General features: G+C 35.9%; 1 protein-coding gene across 1 annotated transcript in view; it reads right to left on the reverse strand.

The window, feature by feature from the left end:
- Positions 1-770: 770 nt before the first annotated feature.
- The window catches only part of LOC124170016, a 99,688-nt gene continuing 86,976 nt past the window's right edge, over positions 771-13,482 (reverse strand). Inside the window, exon 8 of the mRNA XM_046548700.1 lies at positions 771-938. Within this exon, the coding sequence (XP_046404656.1) occupies positions 771-938 (168 nt within the window). The remainder of the gene's footprint in view (positions 939-13,482) is intronic.

Raw genomic sequence — 13,482 nt, forward strand, 5'->3', positions numbered from 1 at the left:
AGAAAGAAGACTTTTGTGGACAATAGATAGCGACTGTGAGAAGCAGAGGTTGATTATATTAAATAGAGATTCAATATGGGATTTGTATTGAGAAACCAGGGTATTGTATTGGAAAAGGACGCAATAGCGCATGTTGATTGATAGTTGGTATCTTAAAGAATGGAAAAAAGGGAAGAATTGGAGATAGGCTGGATAGGGGAATGGTAAGTCCTTTAGGAAGACAAATTGCTCGTGACAAGTGAGGTAGGCAAGGTAGACAGGACTCGTGACAGAGGAAGGCAAGTATTCTAAGATTGAAACACTCATTGAAATCCAGAATGTGGGAAAAAGTGAATAATTGGAAATTTTAGAATGGATGAACAGCGGTAAAAGGAGGGATAGGACGACGCATATTTGCTGGCAGCTAAAGACTCGGGAACTAGATGGCAATCACTGCATTCGTTGAGGTGCTCGAAATCAGAAGTTCATACTGATTGAATGCGTATAGCAGCGATATATATATATATATGAAGCATTTGAAGGACAATGCCAAGAGATGCATAATAAACCGATTGCATACCTCAAAATGCACGTTTTGCCTATTTTTAGACGTTAGTAAAAAAACAAATTTTAACAAAAATTTTAGCAACAATTTTCAATAGATTTATAAAAAGATAATTATTAAGTGTGAATCATAAGAATCAAAGGTTTACTAAAACAGTGAACCATTTTTTATCGACTATTTAAATTTTTACTTTTTAAACAGTTCAAAACTGTGATTGTGATTATACTTACAGATAAATTCTCTGGATTAACTCAGCCAGCATTGGGCCAAAGATAAACACCAGTGTTAGCCCAAAGTATAGATAGTTGGCTTCGTGGCAGTGTTTATAGGCTACGTAACAATCAGAGATTACATCCAGCAGGTAAAGGAAGGGGAACAGCATCAGCAGGAAAACCTAATGGAATAAAAACATCGAAACAATAGAAAGAGCTTTCATACTCTGCACATACAAGCTTATCCATGTCACACATCTATTTCATGCACGTGAGTACTTGGTTCAATATATGCGTGTGGTAGAGTCACAAACATTAAAATATTAACGGAGTTTTCAATTACATTTTTTAAAAATTAAGTTAAAGTGTAGATTATTAAAACATATCATCCTAGCCATTAACAAGGAGTTTAAACTTCTTATAATAACTTCATTGTACATATGTCACGTATGCATTAAAGTTTAAAGTAATACGAAAGATTTGACCACCAATTCTCAAGTTCGCGGCCGTGCCAATTATTGCAGCGGATATGTACTCAGGTTTTTCTTAAATCCTCTTTCACATGGCAGCATTAACATAATACTCTTTGCCCCAATCATTAAAAATGCCATTCAGAGGGTATCATTTGTGTTAAATTTTAAAGTTCTCCATGAAAATAAATTCTTATGGAATTAGTGAGTTCCTTGAGGAATCATTCTTTCAGAGGATTGTTTCAATGTGCATTCAGTGTGTATAAGGCTTGTCCTGTATTTCACAATGCAAAGACCAGAGATGATTAAATGTTATTGTCATAAGTATAATTATTAAATGTGAAAAAATCATGGTTTAAAAATCAGTTGGTTTATTTGTTGGGGTCTGAGGAAAGAGCCGAAGGCTTGATGGCTGAATTGAAATTAATATCTCTAAGTATACTTTTGATGAAAAATTTCCCTAAAAATGGAATAACTCCACTGACGCAAGATATTTTTACAAAAGAAAGCTGCATTCTTCAAAAGCTACTATGAGGGTAAAAAGAAGGCTGGAAGCCGCTATGTACTCGGAGGCTGCACGCTAGTCTAATATTCCTTTACGAATAAGAACAGATATCATACAGAGCGATACAGGGAATATGCATCAGAATCCCACCATATTTCCAGACATCAACTGAATTTATAAATAAAGAGATATATTTTACGGGACAAATAGGTCTGGAAATTTATTTTTCCCTTGCTTTGAGTACTTAAAAAAGTTCTAGGCGGAACTTCGTTCGCGAATTTACTTTTTATATGAAACCGAATGCATTCTTATCACCACAAACAAAGGGCTAACCTTGCTTATGACATATTATACCTACATCTGCGCACTAGATGTAGACGTGAAGCTTCCGGACAAAAGAAGAAATTATCGACTGAAAATTGAATTTGTCACTGAAATTTAATCGATAGCCATTCATGTTTCCCTTGTTATACCCTAATTTATTCTGCATCAAGAAAACATGCCAGTGAATTGGAAAATTTGATGACGGAATGGACAATGAGGCAAGGAAGCTTAATAAGCAAACTGATCCATTGCCATCTATCTAGGTAGCGCTATACTCAACCACAGTAAAAAAAAACAAAAACATATCCTATACTGGGAACGACTAGAATCACATATAAAACAACATATGAAACAAACCGGATATCGATTCAATTAACGTAACAGAAAAATGCGAACATTGTTTATACTGCTGTTCCATTAAGCTAAAAGTATTTCTCATAGTTAATATCTGTAAAAAAAGCAATGCACCCGAATTTGAGGAATTCTAGTGTCTTAATGAAGCAATCCGAGCGCTCGGCAACGAAGCCAGTGGTGATGAGGAGTGGTATCCCGAGTCGAACGGAGATCGGTATGCTTGAGACGAAGTCGGCCGAGTGCGACATAGGTCGCTCGAGTGACAGGAAGGGTGCGTGGCAACGTCGCAGAAACGAGCGCTTGAGAAGTAAACAACAGCTAATTTCAAATAGCAACAGCAAATTTCTGTGACAAATGAGACTCCGAAAACGCCATAGAATGCTCGGCAACCCGGGAAGAAGTTAAAAAGGGTTGATAACAGTTGTGTAAGATATTTACGGTGTTTAATTACACTGCGGACTCAATTTCTTACTCCAGTTGGTGCGATGTGGTTCGTGTTTGGAGATTTTTCCGTTTTTCCATTAGATTTTACCTAGCCTAAGTAAATAAGCGTTTATATTCAAGAGTTCAACAGTCGTCGACGGAGGAATATCGCTAACTTTTGGTACTCAATATATCGGAATGTTAGAGTACAACTGTCTTGAAGAGGATTTTGTGTTCTACCTACTTGTTTTCCTACGCCTACAATGAAATTTACCCTTGTGATTAGTAGTGACAAAATTATTTTTATTAATATTGTAACAATATGCGTCAATCTTCAGCCACGGCTTGTTTACATGGTTTGCCTCATTGTTCGCCGTAAGTCCACGACTTCCAAAAGGATAATTATTTAATTAGGGAACCTTTTTGTCGCTTGAAATCACATTTATGGCCATTTATAATACATTCGTCGACGAAAGCGTAAATTACGTGGATGCCATAGACGGAATCATCGCTAGTGTTGTGATTGTGAACTCGTGTGACATACTTTACGGTTTCTAATATGAATTTCTGGTGCGATGCTCATGGAAGTGTTAATGGTTGCATTTTGTTACCATTTGCATTTAACTTCAAACAACTTAGCGTTGATATGACTCGGACTAAATATACTGGATCAGTGTAAATTTGTCATATACCGCTGAAGGAATGAAGGTTTACCAGTGTTGAAATGAAATGTATGTAGCTTTATGATGAATAATTCATTAAATGTTTCCTTGTTTCGAGCAATCATTCTGTTTATGTACCACTTTCTTCCGTTGGAATACACGGTGCGTACTCAATGGTCTAAAATTAAGAAACCTGTTTTTAAGCCCGGTAAGGTGTTTGGTTAGTATGATGAAGTAAATTCAGCATTGCTTGAAACGAAATTCGTGATCACCGTTACCGGCGTCAATGAGTGTGAGGATATTTGTGATGTCATTTGCATTCTTTTGAAATGTGGTAGAAAGATGCATTTTCAATTGCAGTGGTGCTGTCTGTGCCCACGAACGAACGCTCGAAAGGGCATTTACGAAGGTAGGAAAGTTACTTTCATTACATTTTCTTTTTATCTTTTCTTGACCTCTTTTTACTTTCATAATAAATCCCATTCTCTGCTGCTCACGAAGGGTATTGAAGTTAAGTAGAAAGTGATCAAAATGTCCATGAACATATTTCAATAATAGTGCATCAATCCCACTTAGCATCGCATTCGCTTCTGTTGAAACTTTAATTATATTATAATTTGATTTCGGAACCAAACTTCAAGAGTCAACCGAAGATACCTATCGACTCTTGTAATAGGTACTTTAAAAGCGAAGCTATACGTTACATTAGGAAAAATGATGGAATATAGATAATGTACTATACCCAACACCATTTGAATGCATATCGTAATATTGGCAAAGATAGCACTGCTCCCACTACGTAATTTTTACGTTTCAAGTATTTATTCAATCATTTTAACTATAAAGAACATACAACTAAGTGGCTCCAAAGACTCAAGCGTCTTTGATTATAATTTAAAATTGTCAGTATGGTCCGAAAAGTTCTAAACATTGTCATATATTTCGTGAAAATATTCCTTAAAGGCATTGATTTATAGACTTTCGCTTCACTGAATGAAATTCCCTCTGTCCTTTACTGTAGTTGAATTTAGATCAACTATTTCTCCATTTAAATGTAATCACTTCGCTCTGCCATAGAAATGCCATAAATCGTAGACTCAGGTCGAAAGTGACTCATCGTACCCAGCATTAAATTCAGTATTTTCGTGTTAGCATCACAAGTATACATAAAGATAAATATATGTTAAAATAAATCCACCAACAATAATCACTACTTGAACCGCACCCTTAAATTCGCGTAATGGCATGAGTCACTTCGGTAATGTATCTGCCAGCCGTAGATTGATGCATAGCAGTGTACTCATCCTGTCCAACGAATGACTGGTAAGGTCTTCCAGCAAAAAAACAAAGCGCCGTAAAAACCTTAGGCGTTAAAATGCCTTGGAATTATGTTGACCAAAACTCAGAAATAGTGTTTTATCAATTAAATTATTTGCAGGAGAGTAAAATTATCACATCAAAGTCAGAGCTAATGGCATGTAGACAATCTTCTACAATATATTACGAGCACTCCTTTTGTTTCATACGTCAATGCCGAAGATCTTGGTGATTCCCGCACAAAACCTCGTAAGCCGTCGATTAAGTCCGCTGTAAGTTATTTGTTCAACCGGTATAAACGCACGAATTACTTGTGTTCTAATTGAAATTTATTTTTCCAAAACGGTAATCTAACCTCGTGGAATCCAAAGCATCTAATTTTGCTACATCTAGCTCTCCAATTGCGAGCACATGCAGCAACTATACATTCATTATGATGAGCTCACTCTGCACTCGAAGGGTAAGAGCCGACCAATCGACTGTCCGCGCTCGGCTGGAGTCGTGCACGGGACAGTCGCATTCGTTTCCAAGGAGCTCGAGCATACCAAATGGCCAGAGCGCTCGGCTCCGTACCACGTGACTCGAACACGACAATGAAGTCATGCACGACTATAATTTCGAGCATAGCCCCCTGTATCAAGCGGTTAACACTTTGAGACCGAGTGTCATCTATAAATGACGATCCGGACTCCGATCAGATCCGAGCGTCATCTATAGATGATGGAAGACTGCGCTCGGCAGCCTAGTTCTTAAAAGCTCCGTTCTTCGCTTTCACTTTGCTTAGTGGTCTCGGATCTTCAATGACGTCGGCAGTAGGTTCTCAGGCATCTACGGTTCGTGTTTTATCTGGCTTTTAGCTATCCTCTATCACTGGCGCCCTCCGAAAGTTCGCGCTGTGGTTTACGAAGTAATTTTCTCTTAATTGTGTTGTTAGTTTTGTGAATAATGTCTCTATTTTCTATTTTTCCAATATTTCTCCACTAATTCATTGTTAATCATCCTCTATTTCATTAGGAATTAATTTACCGATGATTTTATTTTACTCTTATTTTTTTGGTCTCCGGAAACTTGGAAAGGAATCCTTTGATATAAGTAAGTTCTATTATATTGAGCTTTAAATTTTTGCTCTAATATTTTTTTAATTGCTCACGAAGATTTTTAATTTTGACCAATTAGAAATAAAACTAACTTAAAATCACGCAATTGAAATTCAGGATTATTTAATTTTAGAAAGAAGTGCTTCCCCATCGCCGCAATCTTTCAACTGCAGATGAGGGAAAGTATCTTCAGCATGTTTTCGGTAATACTTTTTCATTGAAAAGATGAAAAACAAATATTTAATTGTGCAAAGCGCAATAAATCGGATTAAGATCGCCAGGATTGACATTTTACGCAGGCTGCTTACTTTGAAATACGGCAAGAAACCTATCTCGTCACAGATTAGATTCACGTGGGCATTGACCACATAGCATATTCTCCCTGTAATCATAAACCTTTAAAATGGTTCAGGAGATTAGAGATTCATGCAATGCATAAAAGGCTTTTGAATTTCTATCTCCCGGAACAGAAGCTTGGCACGAAAAAACTGAGCTTTGACTCATTCTAATTGCGTATAATAATCACCTTCGCCAAAGGCCAAACCAGGAGAAATTAGCCTATATCACAGGGTCCTTCCTTATTATTAATGCTGAATGATTTCGAAGACAGGAGTAAGAGAACGCCCAAAAACTACCCAGACAGTGCTCAAAGATTGGGAATAAAACACTTGTCACCACCTTCTGCACCGATTGTCCTGAAGAACCTGGCCTCAGCTTGGATTGTTGCTTCCGAGATTATTACCGGTGATCCCTCTCCATTGTCATCGTTAAATTGCAAATTATTGTAAAATAGTTGTATTTATATTTATATTAATTTTTTATTTAAATTGATAACATTTGAATGATTTTAAATATGGAAAATGATTGATAATCTGCTATTAATAAATATTGTAGAGCGTTTCATATTTTAATTTCACGTAATTAATAATTTGATTGGTTCATATTGTAAATGAATTTATATGTCATGATGCTGTAAATTATGCAATATACGTATTTAAAATATCTATTATGTATACTTGAGTTGTAATATAAGTAAATAGAGATAGAATATTCCGTAAAATGCTTGGCTAAATTTTTCCCCTTGCTACACTCGCACCGAATAATTTCTTCTTCAATATACGCAAAAAACATTGAGAAACTACGTCGTGAAGTAGCGAAGCAATTTTGTTCTATTTTATAAATTATTGAAAACATTATCAAATGTATTATAGTATATTTTTGTTTACCGGGGTATACTTCGTCAGCCATGCAATCCTGAATGGAAGAGGAAATGTCCCTTGCTGGAAAAAATGGGTTTTGTGTTTAGATGGCCCTGCACTTCCTTTGCAAACAATATGCTCCCGTCTTCAAAGCTCCAAATGGGTCCGTGATATTATCCTTGGGTCGTAGTCTTTTGAAAATAGTTCACCGACCTTGTTCCACAAGAAAGAAAGCCATTTTCGACGGCTTATATACGCAGCCAAATTCTCAAGTGCGCGTCGGGATACATGTGGATTAGGTTCTCTCTTCGAAAGGTATTGAATTGGTACAAATGGGACACATATTCATAACTAACTATATTTTTCCAATCCCCAATAAAATTTTGCGCGAAAATAGCGCGATCAGCGGCACCATAAGTTAGAAACCGCTCATCCGAGTCACCGCTGACTTGACGCAAACACAGGGAGTTCCCTCTTTGTAAAATATATCATTTATTTACAAAAACTACTAAGAAAAACTGCATATTCTTCTACAGAAAATAGCAAAAAATTAAAGCTGATTTATCTCACCCGAGATTGGTAAAATTAATCATCGGATGCATAACATATATTGTAACCGTCGCCGTCTGGCCGGTGGCATTACGGGTTGAATGGACGCTTTGAGAGAGGGAGAGCTTTACTTCATGGTCAAGCAGAGGTTTATTTTATTGAATATGTGTGTGTGGATTGTTCCAGTGTGCGAGCAAACGATGTGAGCGTGATTCATTCCCCCCCCCACCTTCCATTCCCGCTTTCCCGAGTCCCCTTGTGAAACGAACGAAGACATCCCCCCTCTCCCCCATGGTACACGAAAAAAAAAGATTTGATTAAAACTATCAAACTGGTGCGATAGGGAGTATTTTTGTTAAATATACTTCAACTTTGATGTAAATTATGATGCACTTAATTTATTTTACCAAACGCGCTTGATATATTTCATCACACATTTTGATATTTCATAATTTGGTCAATTGTACGAAATAGTTCGGTAAAAATCACTGAACTAATTTAATACGAATCTGAGTTTGGTAACTTTCATCGAAGTTATGATTAATTTTACGAAGGTGATTGCTTGATTGGTAAAAATTATCAAACTCTACATTGTTATGCAAATTTGGTTTGATAGAATTTACCAAGCGTTTCGTAATCTATCGAACGGTCTGTCGTTCCTCTTTTGTTTATGCAAATACACATTTGCAATTGAAAGATTGTTAAACAGGCCTTACATAAAAGATAGGTTAGTATAAATGATTTTTTTCATTATTTGCGATTGCGATAACGTTTTAATTTTGTTTACGTTCATTTTTCTGTTTGTTCCTGCTTTAATTTGCAATGTTGTCGTAAGCTGGTGCATCAAAGACAGTGATTGAATAGCGTATTATCATGGATATTAAAACTGTAAGGTAATGTTTGTGTATTTCGGCACATTAAAACTTTAATTAGAGGTATTCCTGAGGTAAAACTATTCGCGATCACGTTTAATAACATGTGATTAAAGTCGTCATACTAGACCCAATCTATGGCAAGGATATCACTCAGCACGTTAAAGTTATCTCTACATCGATGTAAAAAGCCTGCAAATAACTTTTTCTTGCATATCTGCGCTAGATATTCATATAGAGTAACTACGTAATGCAGTGGTGTGCATCAAGTAAGCTTACAAAGGGAAACTGTAGTCACACTTTATTCACTTTTCAAAGCAAAGGTTGATTATTTACAATAATAATATATTATGGCGTTTGAGTAACTTATTATTATGGCAACTGATTTAGTTGTTAGAGTCCGTCGCTACCACGCGGGGAACCCAAGTTCAATGCTTCATGCAGGCTTATATTTTTCCACTTTTTGTTTGTATTTCTTTTGCAGAAACTTAAGTTAAACTCCTAATTTTATGATTTTCAATCAAAATAGTGTGTTCTGGGTTGAAAATCTTTCACATTTGCACGCTAAATCGGTTTTATTATCCTTTCGATTTTGATAGTTTTTATCGAACTGCTGTGGACATTTCGGTAACAATGACCAAATCAGTTTGATAGAATTTATCAAACTGGTTTGGTAATTATTACTGAATTTTTCAATGTGCCATATGAACCCAAAATTTTTGATAAATTTCATCAGAAATCGATAGTTCTAACTAAACTTTTTTTTCCGTGTAGTATAACTCGAGAGAGCATCCATTTACGGACCCTCCCACTGCCCCCAACCCAGGTACACCACTGCGATTTTGGCCGCCGGGAGGAGAATGAGTCGGGTCACGTGGTCACGCTGGGCGTAAGATTGCCAAACTAAAGGAAGAAGTCGGCCTGGTTTTTTTAAGTGTTGCTGGCAATATACGCAGCCGGAGGAGGTTTATCGGGATGTGACGTGGGTGGACAGGCTAAATTGAAGCGCGACAGGAGAAAGGAGACTGACCGGTAATTTTCCGTCCCCAAAGGAAAGCCGTCCCGCGCTACCCCATCAAGGAGACACGGCGGAAGGAAACAGCCCTCACCTGGAGCCGCCAAGAAAAGCAGAAACTCAGCCCTCGGCGTTGACGTGACCCGGATCTTATAAGTACTATTTGCTCTGGCCTAAACCTCGAAATAAGACCTTAAAAATTGTTGTTCGTAACGACTTATTTCAATAATTTATGATAAAATATAACACTTTTAAGCCAAAATTACGAAAACAAATTCGTATCTGAGCAAATTTTTTTCCTTCGGGCTATAAGTGTGAGATTTTTTTGAAAGTTTTATGTGGCCTTCCTGTAGGGATGTTATTTTCAGATGGTATGTATTTTATTTTTAGTATCACTCCGCTATTTCCTTCATCTGATCTCAGGTCGGAGCGCACTTCTGATTTGAGAACTTTAATCCATGGGAGAGGTTAATTGGGGAGTGTTTGTGTTTTGAAACCTTATTTCTCTTTATTGGCAGTCTTTTCGGGTATAATTATTTGCCTCCATGTCTAGAAATTTGGTCGATGATTCGATGTTGGCTATTAAGTCCTCAAGGGAAGCTTTTTTGGGAACTTCACTAAAGTTAAGACCGAGAGCTTTAAGGAGACTTAAGAGCGATAGCTCTTTCTCAGAGTACTTAGTGTTGGAGAGGAGGTGGAGAAATGGAAAGGAGGGCTACCACCAGTGGTAGAAGGTTCATTGGATGGTGATAGAGGGAAAATGTTTTGTAAATACAAAATGCTTTTTCCAACGTTTGTGTTGGCTGAAGCGGTGTATTTTGTCTGTCAAAATCCATCCAAAATTGAAACTCGAAGTCATTGAAATTTTTGGTGAGTTTGAGATAGAGATTGTAAACTTCTTGTTAACTTGGCTCTCTATGAATAGAGGTACTGAATTTCTTATTTATAAATATTGGTCCTAGTTTTTTATTTTCGTCCTTTTCTTTAATGTGGTAGTTTTGTTAAGTGTAGGCTAAATTTTACAATTTTCACCTTTTGACCTCACAATGTGGGTCCAAACCAAAAACTTGAATTTTTCTTATGGCGTTTAAATGTCAAAAAAATTGAGATTGAAAAAAATCTGAATTTCATTTACCAATATGTCAATTCTAAGGTTTTTGGACACAAAGAAAACGAAAAGAAGACTTTTATTTACGAAAATTCAACCATTGACTCAAGACATAATGGTGGAAAAAAGGGTAGCATAAAAATGAAGGTGGCCGTGGTGCCCTTGGCGCCTTTCGTTAAGAGCAGGCTAATGCCGACGCCGGGTTTCTATACACCCTTCATCCTCAGTTCCTAATCCCAAACTGATCCATACCTGATTTAAATATTAAAAAAAAAACTTTTAAAAACATGTATTCCATAGTAGTAACGAACATAAGAATACAAACTTTAAAAGTTTAAACAATAAAAATCTTAAAAATTAACACAAAAAAAGTTCCGTGAGCGAGCATCGAACTAGGCCGTATCCACTGGGCTGTCGCCCACTTCGTTTTGTTATCGTTTAAAATGGGTTATATAGCTTCATTTTTTACAATTTTTAATTTGTTTTTTTTTCTCGGAATTTTACGAGAAGTGCGTCTTCTCGCTTCGGCATATTACATTTGTACCCGTAAACTACCGATTCGCAAAATTTGAGCTCGATCGGCGACGCGAAGGTCGTATATTCCCCTTGTAAGAGAGAGATGAATTCTTTTGTGAAATTATCCTTTTTTAAAACTCTTCTATGTTAGAAGGGACTGAGAATAATCCAAAGAACCTGATATCATTAAAATCAGTGCAGCCGTTCTCGAGTTATAAGTGTTCTAACTAACATGATTTTCGACAATCTTTTATATATATATTGATCTGGACACCAGTCACGTTAACGCTTATAAAATTATTGATTCGGAATGAATAAACTCGTAGTTTAAAACCAGGGGCGGTCTGGGGTGAATTGCGGCCCTCGGCTAGAGCTCATGATGGGACCCCCTTAACCGGAGGATTCGCCCGCTCGAAAATTTTAGGATTTCGCATGCCCGGAAAGGGATTTTGACGCTAATCTGGCTCAGAAATACAAGATAGACTTTAAAAAAATAAAATTTGTAAAATATTACAAAGGACATTTTGAGGGCTAATGAAGACTTTTGGATGTTATGCATTAATTATGTCTAATGAATTTTTGCATAGCATATAGATGTAGTCAAAAGTACCTAGATTTTGTCCATACTAGATGGCTATAATTATTTTAAAGTGTAGATAAAATACTTGTGCAAAAATTGAGGTATTAATTTTGTAGAAAAATTTACAAACATATCTCAAACTATTTTCTCTAAGAGTTATGCGTAACAACTTGTTTCGACGATATAAATCAGCTAGCTAATTAAAATTGTTTAGTAGAGAAGAAAATAACAGGAAAAATATTGGGATGCATTTTTGCAAGTCCATTTACATATTATTATCTTCAAACTAGAGAAGCTGTATTTAAAAAATGTATTTTGTCAGTAACTGTAAAATATAATGGACCCAATCAATAATTCAATTATATTTTGTGATTTCCTTTCTAAGTGATTTTGGGTTCAGGGAGTCACAAAAATTGTACACGTTATAAATATATAAAATTGTAGTATTACAACCAAATTCAACACACTTAAGATAAGAAATAAAACAATAGCAATTAAGGTCAATTCTACACTATTGACCTTCTTTAAATATTGCTGATATTTGACTCGATGCCGACCTTGAATTCAAAAGTCTATCCGAGAACTCCCATCAAGTGGCAGTTGTGTTAGGGTTTGGAATATCAACACGGAGAACATGCATACGGGTAATTCCATGTCAGTTCAACCAGGCCATCTCACCCACCATCTCAGATTTTGATGAAACTTGGCTTGTTTATTTTACCCATAAAGATGAGTCACCATGCCAAATTTTAACACTCTACCTCTTACCGTTTCCTTTTTATAGCCTTTTAAAGTTTTGCATTTCCGTAAATTCTAACCTATGGATATCGCAAAATGGAGGACGCTTACGTTTCGAAAATTATTTGTAACTTTTTTATTTACCATTAAATCTCCATGAAAATTTATAGGCTTATTCTTAAAACAATGAAAAATATAGGAAAAAATACCTCAAACCTCTAGGTTAACCTACTAGGGCTGAAAAAAATATTTTGTTTGCATCTTTGTATTTTTTTTTAAACGAAGACAGTTTAGCGTAAAATTAAATATCATCGAAAGGGTATGTAATAATCACAAAAACTTTTTTTTCTAAATAATCCTTACTAAATGGGCTATCAAATGATGAAAAAATATTAATGGGGTTTTGACACCTTTGTTGTGTTTTATTATGTTGAATATAAGTTGTAACATTTCGGTTTTACCGATTTTACCATGTCCTAGAAGTATATATTTTTATACTAGAATTTGATAAATAGCCAGACATTCTATTAAAGTAAGCTTTAACTTTATAACAGTACAAGATTTGATAATAAAAAATTTAATTGGGTTTTTTTATTGTTTTTAATATTCCAAACTATCCATGGGTATCTCAAATATTACAAATTAATTGTAGCCTAGTAACTTAATTTCTCATGCATAGCAACCTTTGAGCCTCCTGAGCAAGTAACAACAGGCTTCAAGTAACAACAGACTTCCCAAGTCAGCTATCTTTGTAGCCTGAGCTTCCTGAGCATGTAGCAACATGCTTTTCAAGTCTTAACAGGCAACTCTACAGCAGCTTGTTATCTCAGCTCTTGGCTCAGTCTGTTTCTGGTGCTCCTTGATGAAACATAGTGTATGTGAATTTACAGTAGGATTACTTATTTTCTCCAAATAGAGTGGTTTATTAACAGTATTACTTTATATTGTGTGTGAAACAGAAGTGTATTTTATTTACAGATACCTTCGTCAAGTGTAT

The sequence above is a fragment of the Ischnura elegans genome, chromosome 13, assembly GCF_921293095.1.
Source record: "Ischnura elegans chromosome 13, ioIscEleg1.1, whole genome shotgun sequence".
NCBI lineage: Eukaryota > Metazoa > Arthropoda > Insecta > Odonata > Coenagrionidae > Ischnura > Ischnura elegans.